Source organism: Equus asinus, chromosome 1 (assembly GCF_041296235.1).
Source record: "Equus asinus isolate D_3611 breed Donkey chromosome 1, EquAss-T2T_v2, whole genome shotgun sequence".
Taxonomy (NCBI): domain Eukaryota; kingdom Metazoa; phylum Chordata; class Mammalia; order Perissodactyla; family Equidae; genus Equus; species Equus asinus.
Genome location: NC_091790.1, coordinates 105,283,499 through 105,300,705, shown reverse-complemented (window position 1 = coordinate 105,300,705; position 17,207 = coordinate 105,283,499). Strand labels below are relative to the sequence as shown.

At 42.9% G+C, this 17,207-nt stretch overlaps 1 protein-coding gene across 2 annotated transcripts in view; it reads left to right on the top strand.

The window, feature by feature from the left end:
* POU6F2 (POU class 6 homeobox 2) overlaps positions 1-12,895 on the top strand; it is a 450,158-nt gene extending 437,263 nt beyond the window's left edge. The window contains exons 8-9 of one of the 2 annotated variants that reach the window (XM_070504520.1): positions 8,618-8,786; positions 12,197-12,895. In XM_070504520.1, the coding sequence (XP_070360621.1) occupies positions 8,618-8,786; positions 12,197-12,701 (674 nt within the window). In that variant the 3' untranslated portion in view covers positions 12,702-12,895. The remainder of the gene's footprint in view (positions 1-8,617; positions 8,787-12,196) is intronic. The other variant, XM_070504519.1, reaches the window with a different exon arrangement.
* The last annotated feature ends 4,312 nt before the right edge of the window (positions 12,896-17,207 follow it).

Genomic DNA, 17,207 nt, shown 5'->3' with positions numbered 1-17,207 from the left:
ACAACAGGCACTCTGCCGGCAGGTCAAGCTGCTTTTCTGTGTGTTTGAAGTCCCCTGCCGTTCTATTTGTAGGTGTCAGAGGAAATAAAAGAGAGCGTGCCTGTGGGCGGGTGGGTGTGTGTGCACAATGAACTGCTTCCAGTGGCATGTGGGGGAAGCTGCATGGGCTGGAATCCAATGGAAAATCTCTGAACGACCATTCATAAAATAAAATAAGCCTGCAAGTCCATTTCCCTGAGTAGGCCATATATATAAAGTTTTTAGAAATGGTATTTGACCCTAAAAGAAGACAGCATATGTCTCTCATGCAAATAGAAACGTGTTAAGATGAATGGGACAGTGGTCTAATTTAATGTTATTCACCTTTAGTATAATTTTTACTTATATGTAAAATCACAGAACATGTGCATAGATTGTAGTTCTCCAGGAGCCAAAAATCCAGTGGTTATGGGTTTTAAGGGCTAAAGCAGTGCACAGGCATCTGTGCCATAAAATAAGGACACGTGAATATCTATGTTTGGTCAAGCGTCATGTTATAACAAGGACAGCAGGGATCCTTACATACCACGGGGCAAGTATGATAATGCAAAGCAAAATGGAGGGTTGCGTGTCCCCCTCTCCAAGAACAACCTCCCCCAAGAGAATATATATATATGTGTACATATGTACAGTCATGTGTTTCTTAACGACGGGGATATGTTCTAAGAAATGTGTCATTATGTGATTTTGTCACTGTATGAACATCATAGGGTGTATTTACACAAGCCTAGATAGTACAGCCTCTTACACATCTAGGCTATATGGTACTAATCTTATGGGACCACCATCATATATGTGGTCCATCATTGACCGAAACGTCATTATGCGGTGCATCACTATACATATACATGTGTATGTATACATATATATTCAATTATATGGATAATTCAGGCAAGAAAGATACTTGTGGGATGGAGAAGAGAATGAAGGGTTATGGAAAGATATTAAAATGCCCAAGTACTTCAGTTGACTAGCCTGGATGCTCTTGATCTTAAATCTGAGTCAACATCAAACAGAGTTTCAGGATACATAAGGAGTTTGCCATCGACCTCTTATTTCACGTTGTTTAGATATAGAACCCCTCTCATTTGGGCCAGAAACTCTAGTCTTACTTCAATAAAATCATGGATTAAAACGAATTTAATTATAGCCAGATTTTTCCCAATAAAGAAACTCCTCATAGAGTTGTTGCAGGAAAAGATTCAAACTTTGTTCCAATTTGATATTCTGTATAAGTTGCTGCAAAATACTCTATTTCTATGTAGCAGCAAGGTCATAAATTTAGGATAAGCTGTTAAGCTTTGGTCCTGAAAGAAAAGAAACCAAGATCAAACATCTCATGCATAAGAAATAAGTTAAATATGAAATAAAAATAAGACCCACCCCATGAATACAGAATTTTCCACAAGCTAAACACTCAAAACATGTTGGATGGATAGACAGACAGATGGATGGATGGGACTGGGTTCTCTCTATCCATTTGTCTCTAGCTGAGCAAGGAAAATGTTGCCTTTTTCAGAAATTAGTAACAGAGCTACTTAATGGGCAGGATGGAATTTCAAATGTACAGTGGCCAATGAGACATCTAAGTTCTAGGAATATAATGAGTGAACCATATTACATACCCTTGATATGAAGAAGTGGGAGAGACAGACACCTTTACCACAAGCCCTTGAAGCGGGAAGCTCCTAGCTCATAGGCAGAGCCTGAATGAGGAGCCTTCTCTGGCAGACACAAAAACGTCTAGCAGGACCACCGGGAGTCAGACTTTACACAAGCCTATTGCTGGGCCTATCATTGCTACAGATTTTGAACATGTTGTTTAGTTAATTCCCTTCTGTCTCAAAGCCCAACTATAGAATGAATAATACACGGAGCATTGTCTGATGCAGATGACCCCAAGAAACCTCTGTCTGAGCTTTCGAAAGTAGGGTAAAGTAAGGTTTTCAAAGCACATTCAATATTTTACTCATTTTAACACTCACAACAAAATAATATAAATCCTCATTTTCAGATATTGAAGCTCGCGTTAAACGGATTCTGAAAAGTACAACTCATCTTGACCAGCTTGCGTCAGAGGGATCAGATTCAGTCTTAGTTGAGAGACTGTGACACCCTGTGTGACAAATCTACTGGGTGACAAGGCCAGGATGATAACACAAGTAGTCTGCTTCAAAGGGTCATACATATCCTACACACCACAGCTGTCTTAAAAGAGGAGATGCTTACACATAAATTTTATCCAGCGAAATCTGAATGACAAAAATATATCAAATCACCTAGTCTTCAAATAATTTTTTAAATGCCTAGACCCATGCCTTACAATATGCTTTTCTCTGAGCCAATATGAAGAGAAAAACTAGACATCTTGCGTATTTTAAATGTTATATTCAAGCATGAAATACGCATTTAAAATTATTTTTGTCTGAGATTAAACTTCACCAAATCTTTAGACAGGCAAAAGTGGGGAGACCCAACCCCATACTTCAGATGTAGTTGTTATGCAAGTTAAATTACAGAGGGGGAAAAGGGTGTTTTACTCAGAGGCTGACAACTTAGAAAGACAAAGCACTTCTTGAACACCATGTATATGGCGCAAGAATAGAAATTAACAAAGCAAAAATAAGCAAGATGTGGTCCCTGCCCTGAGGGAACTGGTAATAAAGAAACAAGTTAAGATAAAGGGAAATAAATGCTGTGATCAACATATGAATAGGGACTCTGGCAATACAGTATCTGGTTATCTCAGTTTTGGAGGTTGAGACAGAACAGGACTTGCCAGAGTAAATAATCCTTGAATTGAGTTGAACGGTTAATAGATCAGCAAATCCCTCCAGTAGGCCAAGGCCATAAATTTGAACCAGATCAAACTGGATTTGAACCTGTGGTCAAAATCTTGGTCAGTGAATCCCCCCACACCAAGGTCAAAGGCTTTCACCTTAGCCTTGGGCAAACTGCCATTGTTCCAGATGAACTAGAGTGAGCAGATGGTCCAAAAATCTTCCTCATTCCAGGCAAAAGAACACAATAGAATCTTAATGTTCAAAGAACACCATATCTGGGCCCAGAATTACCCAATGTGCACAACTGTTAGAACATCTGCACAGTAGCTTTTCATAGCACCTGCACAGCCTGCTCTGGGTAACCCTTGCTCAGCCTCCACAGTCATCAGAGGAAGCTGTAGCTTCTATAATCAGGGCTTCTGGAAAGTCTAGAGGAGTCAAACAAATGACTTGACAAATGTCCTAATTTGACTTAAGATTTATACAGTACTGTTTAAAAATAGGTAGTTTGGGGATTTTTTATTGTTCGCTGGGTTTGTTTTGTTTTCGGTTTTTCAGCACACTTTTTTTAAACCCTTGGCCTGTAAACTTGATTCTCAGACAGCAAAGGACTGATGGCTAATACCACAAGATCCAAAACTGTAAAGTGAACATAAGGATGCTGGTGATGGCTTACGGCACATGATCACAGTTCACACCAGTTTCCACAACCCAGTGAAGTCACCGTATTGCAAGTCAGTCCCAAACTGCATTGCATGTTTCCAAATGGTTTCTTATTTCTCAGAAATATTTGGTAAATATGCTCATTATTTGCTGTGAGAATAGCACTAAAAAGCAGATGGATGTTTACATAATGCAGTTAATTCATACTTGGCAGCTTCTTTAAAGATGCATATTTCTTCCATAACAATCCCACAGCAGAGGTTTCAGGAAGATGACGTTGATGGATGGTGACTGTTCCAGCCATTTAGCAAGCCCTTACACTGATACTCAGACTAACAGTTGGAAGGAGCTAAATTTTAAAAATAAAACAAAACATCTGTGCTGATCCATCCTGAGCACTCAATTCAGTCTGGGCCCAGTGACCACGCAACCAGCTCCCATAAAAATCCTCTTACTTCTCAGTCCACGCATTCCAGATTTGATTTGGGAAACATCATCTTTACACTTAGGAGTCACTGCCAATTCTTAATGCCAGTTTAGTCTAAATCTCCAGGCTAGTTAATCCCTACATAGGTTCATCTTCTGGCTGCTCTAGCAATGGTCAGACTCAGCATGGCCCCTGGCAGCCATTGTTACTGCTTTCTGACCCTGTACTTAATATATTGGGCTGACTTAATCTGGTGCTTCTATAAAGGCACCTCGTCCTCCTCAGGGCAGAGAAACCCCAGATTGGGTTGCCCTAGAGATCATTAAAGGTGCTGGATCCACCCTGTGGGGACTTTGTGGGCTTCCTTTGAGGTGCCCATCCAGGTAGCCTCAGATTCATCCTTGAGATTGACCCAACCTCCTGGGAACCAGGAGAGTGGATGGTGGAAAGCCAGATTGACATATCCCAAGGTGGAAATTCAACCTCTGGAGTACGTTGACAACTAAGTGACAGTGCAGAGAAGCTTCCCCTTACCACATTCACCTCTTCTTTCTCCTCCTCAACCAGAAAACCAAACATCCCTTAAGGCAGGGGACTGTGCCAACAGAGGGAAAAATCCTCAAGAGTTTAAGGCAGAAACTCCAGGATCAAAAAAAAAAAAAAAAAAGCATCTTTTTTGATTCAAAATATCTTACAGACACCATCTGATGAATGTTCCCAATGCGTGAAGGCAAGTCCCACATGTTGTAATCAGGGTAAAACTAATATTTGTCCACAGGTGGGCCCCTTCTTTGGATGGACAGACTTCTGTAGTCTTGGGACTCATGGAGCAAAACCGTGCTAATACATTTTGCCATCTGACTTTACGGATAAGAACGCTAATATAAAGAGAGCCAGGCAGCTCATCTCTGGCAATCAACAAATTGCACAAACAAACAGACACTGATTTCCCCTCCCTCGGCCTTTGTCCAATAGACCATCACCCTCTTTAAAATTTCCCAAGAATTCCTATCTTATCAGCTCTAAAAATAGAACTGGGAAAAAGACAACAGTGGGAAATGCATGAGGAAGGAGGAATTCAGCTTCTCGGTTGTAATGAAGGCTTGTTTGGGGCCTCAGAGAAGACACGAGGCTCAGGGGAGCAAGCGCCCACCTTTCTGAGCTTGAGAGCAAAAGTTCGACAAGCACACTGCTGAGTGCATGTGGGTAAGAGTCCACAGCTTTCTCGTCAGGTCTGGTTCTTGTCAGTGAGCTGACAAAAAGCAACCTGCACACACACACACACACAGGTTTAGTTACCAGTCTGAAGGAACTAGTAAGGACAGAAACAATAAAGGCAGCTGGGGAGGAGAAAGAAATCAGAACAGATTTACATACAATTGCAACCCAAGTTGTAACCCTGCCCAGTACGGCACTGTGGAATCTGGTGGCAGCACAAACCCTGGGATGGGGCAGACCACGGAAATCCTTCCAGATTAAAGCCCCACCCCTCCCAGGCTGGTAAACTCAATTGATTCCGCCTGATCTAGAGATGAGGCGAATATAAGGCAACAAATTTACTTCCCATAGGGGCTACTTAGCTTTGCTCAGAGAAAGACTCCCCCTCAACGCAAATGACACTGGTCACCCCAGCTCACTGACACCCACATGTTGGCCACTTGCCATAAATGGTGGTGCTGGGGGAGGTCGAAGGGCAAGGATGGGTGCCTGCCCTCACAGGGCCTTTCTAGCCTGTCAGTGTTACCCCGGCAGTAGAGCAGGCTTTCTGTGTAGTGAAACCTAGTAGATAACGGTGGTAATGGGTCGAGAAAAGACAGGTCATGCAGAGGATGCCATGCCCAGCCTCGGTCAGGCCAGAGCCATAGGGAAGGCTTCTGGAAGTGGGGTCAGAGGAGCCCCTGCATCCCAGTTGCCTGTGGTACTTGTTAAAAATGGACCTCCCTGGGCCCCACCAGGTGACTCTTACACCTGTCAAATTAAGAAAACCACCATCCTAAAAGCCATATTCTTACAAGGAATGTCTCTGGCTTCCATTTTTTTCACCCTCAGTTTCGACCCTCCGCTGACCACACTTGTCAGTCTGCCAAGCGCCTCTTCGCTCTCTCTTGGAGAGAGGCCAGGCCTCTTCCGCTGTGCCAGGTGTCCCTCTCTGTTCTAAACCAGAGTGTTTCAACTATTATTTTATCATTGCCCTCCTCCCACCTTCCTCCACCCCCACCACAGTGCGTTTTTAGATTTTTTTATTCTAATTGCCCTTCTTCTGCTGTGAAATGTTAACACCACAGATATACTGTACATCTGTTCTGTTTATGTACTGTGGCCCTTTGGGGGACCACAACATTGTACTAGCTACGGCTTTTCCACCTTTCCCCACCATCCCAGAACCAATTTCGCCCCCTTGGGAATGCCTGCTCTGAATGCGGGTCACAAAACAGACTCGGCAAAGTCTGAGGAGGGCTGGAGACGAGGGCCTGGGGAGCTGAAGGGGCAGCCAGAGTCAGCCCCAGTGACTGATTGTTCCCGAATGCAGATGTAGACGCCGCATAGCCAAATCTTCTAACATTTCAAAGGAACATGAAAAATCTAGATTTTTCTGTAGAAATCTCCCAGTGTTGAAATGTTGATGAGTAATTCAAAAAAATGTGTAAGCTCTAGGAAAGCTGAGTTTTACTTTCAAACTGCTCATTTGCAACTTCTGCTTTAGAAAGTTTTAAAGGAATAAACGTGGGCAGGGGCTCAAGCCCGCTGTGTGCGACGACGTGACCTCCTAGAATCCTTAGCAAACCCTTCAAGTGGCTTCAGGCTGCTGTGCTGGTGGGATTTCAGATCTGGAAGGCAGCCTCCACCAGGGATGACCCAAACAAGCCTTTAATTAACCAGTGTTGCCAGCCATCTGGGGAAATTTGGGGAGAAAAAGCAGGGTTTTCATTAAACTTAACAGCCAAACCAGTTTGACAGTCAACCTCTGCCTCTGCCCATGGACACAGATTCTCAGTGACCTTCACCGAAATAGTCACCACTCCTAGCACGCACTCCTCACCCCACCCTACGAAAACCCTCGCAGGCCCTCACAGTGCTCCACTCCCCGCTGCATCTGTGCCTGTCTGCACTGGGCTCCCACCGGCTGGAATATGGCCCCTCCATTCTCTGCAAGCTGCCCATTGGGTAAGACCCCGAAGAATCCTGTCACCTCTCCCTTCTCCATAAATTCCCGTGTGGGTGTCTCACCATTACTTCTTGATTATGGTCTGCTTGGTATTTTTCTCTAGCTGTTTCTCATTCACAGTATTGGGCCCCAACCCCTTATAGACTGTTAACCCCGTAGGGGCTGGAACTCCTCTGCTATTTCTCTTGCCCCGTCTCTCCACTCATTAGGACTCCCAGGACTCACTTAAGAAATACTTACAGACTGCTTGCAGTGGTTGTACCACTGTTTAAAATTTCCTCAACAAAATTCTGACTATTGACATGTAAAAATTCGATAAGACCTTTTTATTAATATGAAGATAAAAGTACAATGTACACCTGTATTGTTGATTCTATTAACAGAGTCCTTTTCTCCTATAATGAAAGAATCTATACAGGAAGCTCCAAGACCCCACAGATGTTAACATCTTTACTTAAAAGTCCTTAAAAGATTGGCTGTTGGGATGCGAACGTTTCTTTCTTTTCATGATTACAGGAGTTTCTCTAGCCCTGAGCCCAGAAGAGTAATACAGTCCACCACAGTCCTTAGACAAGTCCTTGAATTTACTGAAATTGATGGGTCATTGTGCAGAAAGAGGAAGAGAAAACTTTTCCCCTAAGTCAGGAGTGAGGTAAAGAACAATAGAGTCAGCTCGAGGGGAGAATGGCTTCGCTCCAGGCAGGATGGAGCAGCACTTTGAAATCTTCCACCATCCCCAACCCATGCTGTCTCCTGCTTGGTGTAGCTTTCATTTAGCCAAGGATCAGTAGCCAAACGGAGGGGAGTTTCATTCTCCAGCTGTTGTGTCATTTCCCTTGATAAGTCCTAAATTGACCGCGTTATCCAGCACCAAAGGAGCTTTCCTGCGGTAGGCATTTTTTATGATGTGCCCTTTCCGGGGACAAAGGCATCTGTGTCAGTAAACTGCTATCAAGGGGAAAAAAAGACAATATTATTCCCACCGCTTCATAAGCACGCTCTTCTGAGGGACGAATGTGCACCTAAGAAATTAGGCAACATTACATCTGTTAGCCCTGCCGCATTGCTGAGCGGATAAAAGAAAAACACAAAATACTGTTTTCTTCAAGGGCAGTTTTCAGCACTAAAGAGTCCAATTAAGACATTTCAAATCAAAAGCTTTCCATTTTTGTATTTTTGCACAATGTTTGAAAATGCTGATGGGCAAAATGGAGTTGCATGCCCCATAGCAGGAGGCCTCGCGCATTGGCTGTTATTTGCTACCCTAAGGAACACGCTCTTGTACTGTGGAAATGGCAGTGTGAGCTACATGTGGTTTTATGTGGGATAGAAATATCTTGAAGAATGATTTGTGGAGGTGTAATAAGTTGAGAATGGGGGCTTGGGTGCCTCTGCTAGGAGACAAAGAGAACCTTCTGCAATGTTGTTTCCCCACCGCTCTGCTATTAAAAAGAGCCGCTTTCTTATAAATGGTGGTAAGCAGATATTACTCAGATGTGTGTTGACGTATTGATCCTATTTTTAAAAACATCTCCACAGATCCTCAAACGGCAGCGGGTGAGGTGGATGGGGTTAATCTGGAGGAGATCCGAGAATTTGCCAAAGCTTTTAAAATCCGGCGCCTGTCCCTTGGCCTGACGCAGACTCAGGTGGGACAGGCTCTCAGTGCTACAGAGGGCCCCGCGTACAGCCAGTCAGCCATCTGCAGGTAACATGCTGTCACCTCTTCTGGCCGGCCTGGGCCTTGTTTGTCCTCGAGGCTCCGCTTTCTTCTCTGGGTGGGCAAAGCTGGAGGCGCAGAGTGCGGGAACAAAGTTTGGGGTAGCTATCTGTGGAAATTGGTGATATTGATGGAAATAAAGGTACTCAAGCAGATTTGGGGGCTGGCTTGATAACTCCTGTCAACTCACAGAGAACTTCCAAGGCGGTCTCATTGGAAATAACACCACCCTAGGCCAGAGACTTCCTTCTGGACCCGCCCTCCTAGGCAGCTTAGAGCCACTGTCTCCTGTCTACAAATTGGGATCCTGAGCAAAACCTGTAAAGCTGCCAGTCCCAGTTGGTATTAACGCTGCCACCATTTCTACCCAGGGATGGCTACAGGATTTTCCAAGAAAACATGCCTTAAAAAGATAATTAGACATCTTGTGACCTCAAAGGAATGTTTTAACTTGCAAGAAACAACTGCTTTTACATGGCTCAGAAGAGAGTAGTGAGAATCTGGCCTAACCTTGCCCCCGCCCTCACCCCTCAAATTAAATAAATAAATGACAGAATCCAGCCTTGGTTGTGTTCCAGTTGATCTGGGTCAAGCCGCCAGCAGCCGACCCCGTGCATGCATGTGTGTGTTGCACTAATCCTATGTTTATGCATGAGGTAACAAAGGCACTTCAGGAAGAGCTTTTTCCTCTTGGGCACTGCCTTATGAGTCCTCCTCCAACAGGAAAAGCCAAGAAACCAACTCTAAACTCATTTAAGTGGATTTTTGTTCTTGGTGATCCATGAAATGCTGTCTTTTTATCTGCTCTTTATACTTTTAATGTATTCCCCAAAGGACGGAAGTGTACTTTTCCCGCAGTTTAAGAATAAGGTTATAAATAACATCAGTATGGGGTAGTAGCTTGCAGCTCACATTTTGCTCAATGATTTTCCATAAAACCCATTGATTGTTGTTAAATACAAAAAGCGCCATAGGATCCTCTCACTTCTATGGCCTCCCCTACTGTTTTTTCTTATAAGATACCTCCCTGTAGAAAATAACCTTTATTCAGTCTACACAAGGATACTACTGCTGAGAAATTTGTTTCAGGGCTTGTATATTCCAAACAACATGTACAGAAGCATCAACACTAACCAGCAGCATCAATGATGTGAATACGGCGGCTCCCTGTAGGGGAACGTTAATTTTGTTTCATCTTGACAGCCTCGTGATAAAGGCAGCCACAGGTTTTTAAGTTGGTGTCAATTTGTTGTTGTGGCTAAAGTCCTCTTTGGCTTATTTTTAGTCCTAAAATGTGATTTCCTTTTACTGGTTTAAGTGCCATCTAATGTTTTCGCTAATACACTCACTGCTTCTTGGGCATTCCCAATCAAATATGTTGATTTCTAAAGTCTCCCCCAGGCAAAGCCAAAAAAGCTATGACTGAAATGAAAAGAAACCTCGGGAATTCTCCGTATAATAGAACACATCAGATGCCTTGACTTTTTGGTCTTTCTCTGGCTTCTAGGGTTTCCATGAGATAGGTTTAGGAGCTAACTACCAAGAAAAAGAATGAAAGTCTTGAAAGAGACCGAGATCTGACATCAGAGCAATTCAAATTAATTTAAAGGGCAGGAAGGATTCTGCATTTGACCAGTCCCTCCTTATCAGAGACACAGAGGAAAAGCACCGCCAACACGCTGGACACCCCATCACCAGCTTGGTGCACCGCCCCTCTCACCCCCGCATGCCATGGCACTGTAAAGCCTGCTGTCATGCCATCAAGAGTTTCAGCTTTGGGGCTTTTATGGTGAATGATGGCAAAATGTGGTGTGTGGCAGATTAACGTGACAATGAGAGAGCTTCGAGGGAGCTTGGCACTTGTGCTTAATGACATTAAATGATTAGTTTATTTTGTATTAAAAGCAAAAGGTGCTTCTTCCCTCTTTGAGCAGTACTAGAAATTGGGTTTTTAGAAAATAAACAACTCCTTGAACTATACATGGAAGGGAAAGCCATGGGAATCACGTGAAAATTTGACACTATTTGCACTGCCTGTCACAACAGAAGGTATCTAAAATGCAGTGCCAAAAATAAGATTGTGCCACAGAAACAAAGCCTAGACTTTTGTGTCCTTTTGCAAGAATCCTTATAAAACATATTCTAACTGAAGCAGGTTCATTTTGGCTCTATGAGAACAGACCCTTGTAACAAGGGGCACTGCGCAGTCAGATGGCTGTTTTTCAACAGCGCTGAACTTTAAAAGAGAGGGAAAATTCCCTGCGTCCAAAGTTGCCATGCTGGAGGGTTGTGAATTTGGATTTAGAATAAACAAACAAACGAATAAAAGGAATTGGTACCTTTTTGTATTTCATTGAGAGTGAGTCTGAATTTCGTACCAGGATGACCTCTTAAAACCTTCTATATAATTTTGTCCAAGACGCTTCATATTTTTTTAAGTCAGTGTAGCAAAGAATTGCTGATGGCAATTGATATCTAGAAGACCTCATTTACAGAAAATGATATCATTCAAGTACAGTTTGCAGATATCACACATTAAACACAGCTTGATGCCCTGGTGCAAAAATACACCATTACACTGGACGGCGTTTGGAAGGCATGAGGTGGCCGTAGCACATCCGAGGAGAGGGGTGTTCACAGTAATTACAATGAGTCCAGCTGTTTGAGTCCAACAGTAAACTAGCAATGGGCTATGTTTTACCTGAAAAGAGGGCATGTTGTTAACTGACATAAGGTGAAAATTGTTTGTTACCAGAGAGAGAAAGAGAGAGAGAGAGAAAAGAGAGAGAGAGGGAGAGAAACAGAAAGAGAGGAAGAGAAATTAAAAGGAGACACAAAACAGAGATGAAAGGAGAGCCGTAAAAGAAATTTGTCCCAGTTGCCATCCCCGCCTATGATAATAGATGTAACATTTTCCTAACCAAGTCAATGGGAGGAATTTAAGGAAAAAACAAATGTAAAGCATAAAAAAGAATCATTTTAAGTGGAAGAACATGACAGCTGTTGTCTTTGATGTCACTTTCTGGTGTTAATTTCTGCCTTAAGGATTCTGAACATTGGGGAAATGGTGCCGGTCTGATTAAAATAAAAGCTTAGATCTCAAGAGTTTACAGGAAAAAGATCTGCGAGTTGTTTTTGTTGCCATCGTGACGGCTCGTGTGTCCTGCTGCCTCCCTCTTTCCTTGTGTGTGTGGGTGGGCGTGCGTGGGTGCTCGGGCTGCATGCAGGGGCATGGAGCATGCGGGGACGGTGGGCGCTGGCTTGAGCGGGTGGCTACCTTGCAGCTGGCTGTTAATCTGGAGTGAATTCGCTCTGCCAGTCAGTCAGGCAGGCAGGCAGGAGGCCCACCCTGGCAGAGGACTCAGTGTAAGACTGTTCTTTCTCAATTTTCCCCCCAGACACACCATCCTGAGAAGCCACTTTTTCCTACCACAGGAAGCCCAAGAGAACACTATAGCTAGCAGTCTGACAGCCAAACTGAACCCTGGCCTTTTGTATCCTGCCAGGTTTGAAAAGCTGGACATCACCCCTAAAAGTGCCCAGAAGATCAAGCCGGTGCTTGAGCGGTGGATGGCTGAGGCTGAGGCCCGCCATCGAGCAGGCATGCAGAACCTGACCGAGTTTATCGGGAGCGAACCGTCCAAAAAGCGCAAACGGCGCACGTCTTTCACCCCCCAGGCCCTTGAGATCCTCAATGCCCACTTTGAGAAGAACACACACCCCTCTGGGCAGGAAATGACCGAAATTGCCGAGAAGCTGAACTATGACCGGGAGGTAGTTAGAGTTTGGTTCTGCAATAAGAGGCAAGCCCTGAAGAACACAATTAAACGCTTAAAACAGCACGAGCCAGCCACAGCGGTCCCTCTGGAGCCCTTAACAGACTCTCTGGAAGAAAACTCCTAAAGAGATGCCCACCCAGAAGCAAAAGTGAAAATCCGCAGAAACCCAACTCCGGCCCGGGACTCCACCAGAAAAAGAAAAAAAAAATTAAATTTAAAGTAAAATTTACGAACAGCCCCAGTCATCACCCTTATAAGAAAAAGACTAAGAAAACAACCAAGTGGACAGGGTGGTTTATACGTGTCCGTTGGTTTTCCAAAAAGAAAAAAAAAATTTTTTTGAAAATTTTTAAACAAGGAATACACACCCTGCAGGCGTGTGCTAAGAATAGTAGCCTCCGCCACCTGTCTCCCCAAAGCCAGTTTTTTAAGGGACTTAAAGCAAACCAAATAACCACATACTTTTTCTGTGTATTATGAAAATGTGAACACATTTTAAGGGAAAAGAAAAACAACTAAACCAAAAAGAACAATCGACAACAACACAAAAACTTTGATCTGATCAAAGCGAATACAAGCCTGCCACCTGGAGGAGGGACCGCATTTTTTCAGGTTCTAAGTGCTAATTCACTATGAAACGTATTAACCAAAGTCAGAAACATGGCATTGCAAACACCACCGTTAGTCTACTCTGCGTGTAAAGTTGTGTTACAGATTTTTACGTTTGTACTTAACGAAATCATAGGAAGCCTGATTTCTCCCGTCTTTCCCCATCTATTGTCACCACCTGTGGGGTGGCCGCCATTGTTGAAGCCATTCTATGAGGCTCACTGTTGGTTTTTATTTGGGGTGACGGGGTTCTTATTTTTTTCTTTGTTTTGAGGGGGGGCATCCTGGATCTGTGTGCCAAAGCATTCGTTGCTTTCTTCTCACTATGACTTGTGGGTTTGAGAAAAGAAAACGGAGCTCGCATTTCTCTTTTTTTTCCTCCGTTTTTTCTGTCTCCCTCATGCGTGGCCTCCGGGGTCTGCAGGAAGGCCACGGAGTGGGAACGGGCGTGTTTTCCACTCACATCCCAGTGAAATGTAGGAGAGACTCCAAAATAACTAGGGCTTTGCTCGATGATCTGTCAACACTGGCATAAGCTGTAATTGTGCTCACTGTCCACGCCAGATCATGGGATTTTTCTCAGTCTGTTGGCCACGTACATGGAGAGCTGACCAAAACTAATTTTGTAATATAAACATAAGCTGCACATTTGGTTCGATACTTACATCTATGTTATGCTTCTGTGCAAAGCAATTTCTCTCAGAAGTCTGATAGCCAAAGAAATGTCTCAAGATTTCAGTCAAAAGACACACATAGCATGCACACACTCATACACACACACACACACACACGAAGAGAACAGGCCAAAAGGAAAGGGGTAGCGACAGGAGCGTTCAAGGCCATCGTGTGTCCTGTAAATCTTTTCTGCTACTGCTTTCATTCCAATAGCAGACCTTTTTCAGGGGGGAACAATTGTTCTTGGGACATAGAAATGGAGCAGAAAGTTGGCAGATAAATTTAGACCGTTGGAATAGGGGGCTGGGTTCTGGAGGGAAAAGGAAGTTTTAACAATGAAGTGCCTCCATTAGAAGGAAAAATCTAGAAGTGGTGTATCTAACACATCAGAACAGCCTTCACTATCAGAGCTAGGGGGTTATTTCATTTTTCAAAGTAACCCACTTAGAAGATCTGTGGGCCAAAATAGCCTAATAAGCCAGAAAGAAAAGCCAAGATGGAGAATGGCTGTGCAGGTGAGCACTTGACACCTGTGGTGGATGCTTCCCCCAGGTACAGGCAAAGGGGCTCAATTAAAGGAACAGGCAAAGAGAACCGTCCATTTGCCTGCTGTCGAAATGTAAATATTCCTGAATAATTAATTAATAATCACGCTCACGTACTATCTAGAAGTAAATTGTGGAAGAAAAAAACCTCAAGTTGCCCAACTGATTGGAAACACCATCTTCTTCTGCTAACACACTCCCTCCGCCATGGGGGTTTGGGTTTCTTCCTCTGTCGGCCTCTTTGTTGGTTGTGTCAGTGCAAGGGTATGCTTGTTCCCACCTTCCAGATGATTCCTGCAGCAATGAGGAGACCACCAGCAAGGAAACTCTAAAAGAAATCCTGGAAGTGGAACCAGTCGCTTGTAAAGGTGTTTCCATTTTGAAGTCTGATGCTAATTGGACCACAGCTAATTTGACCTTCAATGCCAAGGACGTCGTGGTACTCATTTTGCCACCTCAAAAACTGCACAAAGACCAACAACCCAGAAACCCAAGACTATATTGATTAAACGGATTTTCTATTCTCCTGGGACCTGCTCCAAATTCCATCAAGAAAAGCTCCCCAAGAAGAGAAGTTAACAAGATAACATATGATGGATGCTAAATGTTTAAACATATGCCAACAGCAGTTACATAAGGCCTGCTCCGTTCGGAGATCTATAATTGGGAAGGTGTAACTAGGACAGTGAAAATGCAAAATAAAAGGAATCTTCCTGAGTGGAATAAAAGAAATATATTCATCCCACAGTCGTAAAATCATTCATGTGCAGTGATTTTTTTTATAGTTTTATAATTTTGTATTGTTTTATAAATTATTTATAAGGTGTTGTAATGCTTCTTATATTAATTTTTTACAGATAAATTTTTTGCTACAAGGCATAAAAAAGGTGCCTGAACAGATTCTTAGGAATATAAATTATACTATGTAACTCGTAAGTCTTCGGGACCACACCTATTGCTTGATTTTGTTATGACATTTCTTATTTCCACTTGTGAACAACTTCATATGCCAATAGTATTTAAGTGTCTTTTATGTTTCTGTGAACTGAAGGTTAAGGCTGCCACAAACAAAAAATAAAAGCCACTTTGGGCATACGTGATTGTATTTCAAGCTTCACTATTTTTTTTACATGTTTGTAAATTATTGTCATCTTCATTTTCTTCATTGTTTGATGAAAAAGAAAAATGACTGATGTTATATTTTACACCCGTTTGTGGGGTTTTTTCCCTTTTTCAACCCAACTAATTTTGAACCGTTGAGAGTTTTAATTGCGTTGCCAGAGTTTAGTTTCTTTATGTTGTCATCACACGAATACACATACACACAAACACACACTCTCACACACCACAAAAGAGAGAACAAAAAAGCAAAAGGAGCTAGGAAAAAAAAAACCAAGTAGAGGCGTATCAAAGAACTCAAGCTATAACCAAAAAGAAATTGTAAAATGCCTTTGCTCATCTTCTCTACGCTGGACCAAAGCTCAATGTTTGTAGGTATATGCACATTGTATAGATATGGCTAAATGTTGCTGACAATCTCGCAATACTACACTGTTCCTATTTTAAGAAAAAAAAAAAGGAAATACAAACTGTTCATCAGTGTTTTACCTCAGCACTCTACTTGCACCCAGTTAATGACCAAGCTTAAAAAAATGGAGAAAAAGGAAATTGATTTTCATTTCAATGTTTGACTGTAAAATCTGTTTGGATAACATTTTGTAATAAGCTTTTTGTCATGTAATTTGCTCGTCTTCAACTTGAAATTATGTGAGGCACATTTGTTGATTTGTTGTTAAGAAAGTGATTTTTTTTTATCCTACGTGCTGTGATCTCGACTGGTCACCAGGGTCACTGATGAGGCCCCGCAAAAAGCTGCTGCTCTGTGCTCAGAGTGGGCAGCAGGAAGGAGGGCAGGAAAACGGACTGGGTTGTTTCGAAAAACTCATCATGACGAGAAGTTGACATGATGGACTTGTGACCAAGAAGCCAAACTGGATATTTAAAAGCTCCTTACTTGCTCTGACATTGAAACCAAAGCTGATTTATCTGCACAGTTTGCTTAACGTTAAAAAAAAAAAAAAAAAACTGACAAAACTGTACTTAATCTAGAGCAATATCTGTATGGTCAGTAAAGCTGCACTTTGTGTATTTCTTAACAGCTTCGGATCTGTCACTTTTAATTTATACCATAAAAAATAAAGAATTGTTTGACATGAGCTTCTAGGCTAAGCGTGTCTTCAACTCAGGTACGTCATTTAAATTGGAAGCATGTAAATAGCATATGTTACAATCCCTAAAGTTAAGAAAAGGAAGGGGTTCAAGACAGACTGATTAACATCATGATTATTTCAACTTTCAATCGAAATACTGTATGAATTAGGACTCCTGTGGTTGGAAGTTACAGAAATCCAACTCAAACTCACTTAAACAAAGAGACTCTGCTGTTTGACTTGGCTGGGAAGTCCTTTTGTGGACCTCAAGCACAGCTGGATACTGTGGTTCCAAGAATGTCATCAGCCTGTCCTGCTTGGCTTCCTTCTCCGACGGAGACCGCAGACGTTGAGTCATGTGCCTGTCTCTAGACTAGGCACTGTGTTGGGGGATGATGTACCTTGAGTGGGCCACTCAGGGTCACAGGGCCACCCTTGTCTGTGGGGGGAGGGGTAGGGCCTCATGATAATCCCACAGGACCACAAGGATGAAGGAGGAAGTCTCCATAAGAACCAGAAGACAGAAGATGAGAAACCATGGTAGGCAGACAAAACCCAGAGCCACCACAGTCTACTACTAACACCAGCTAT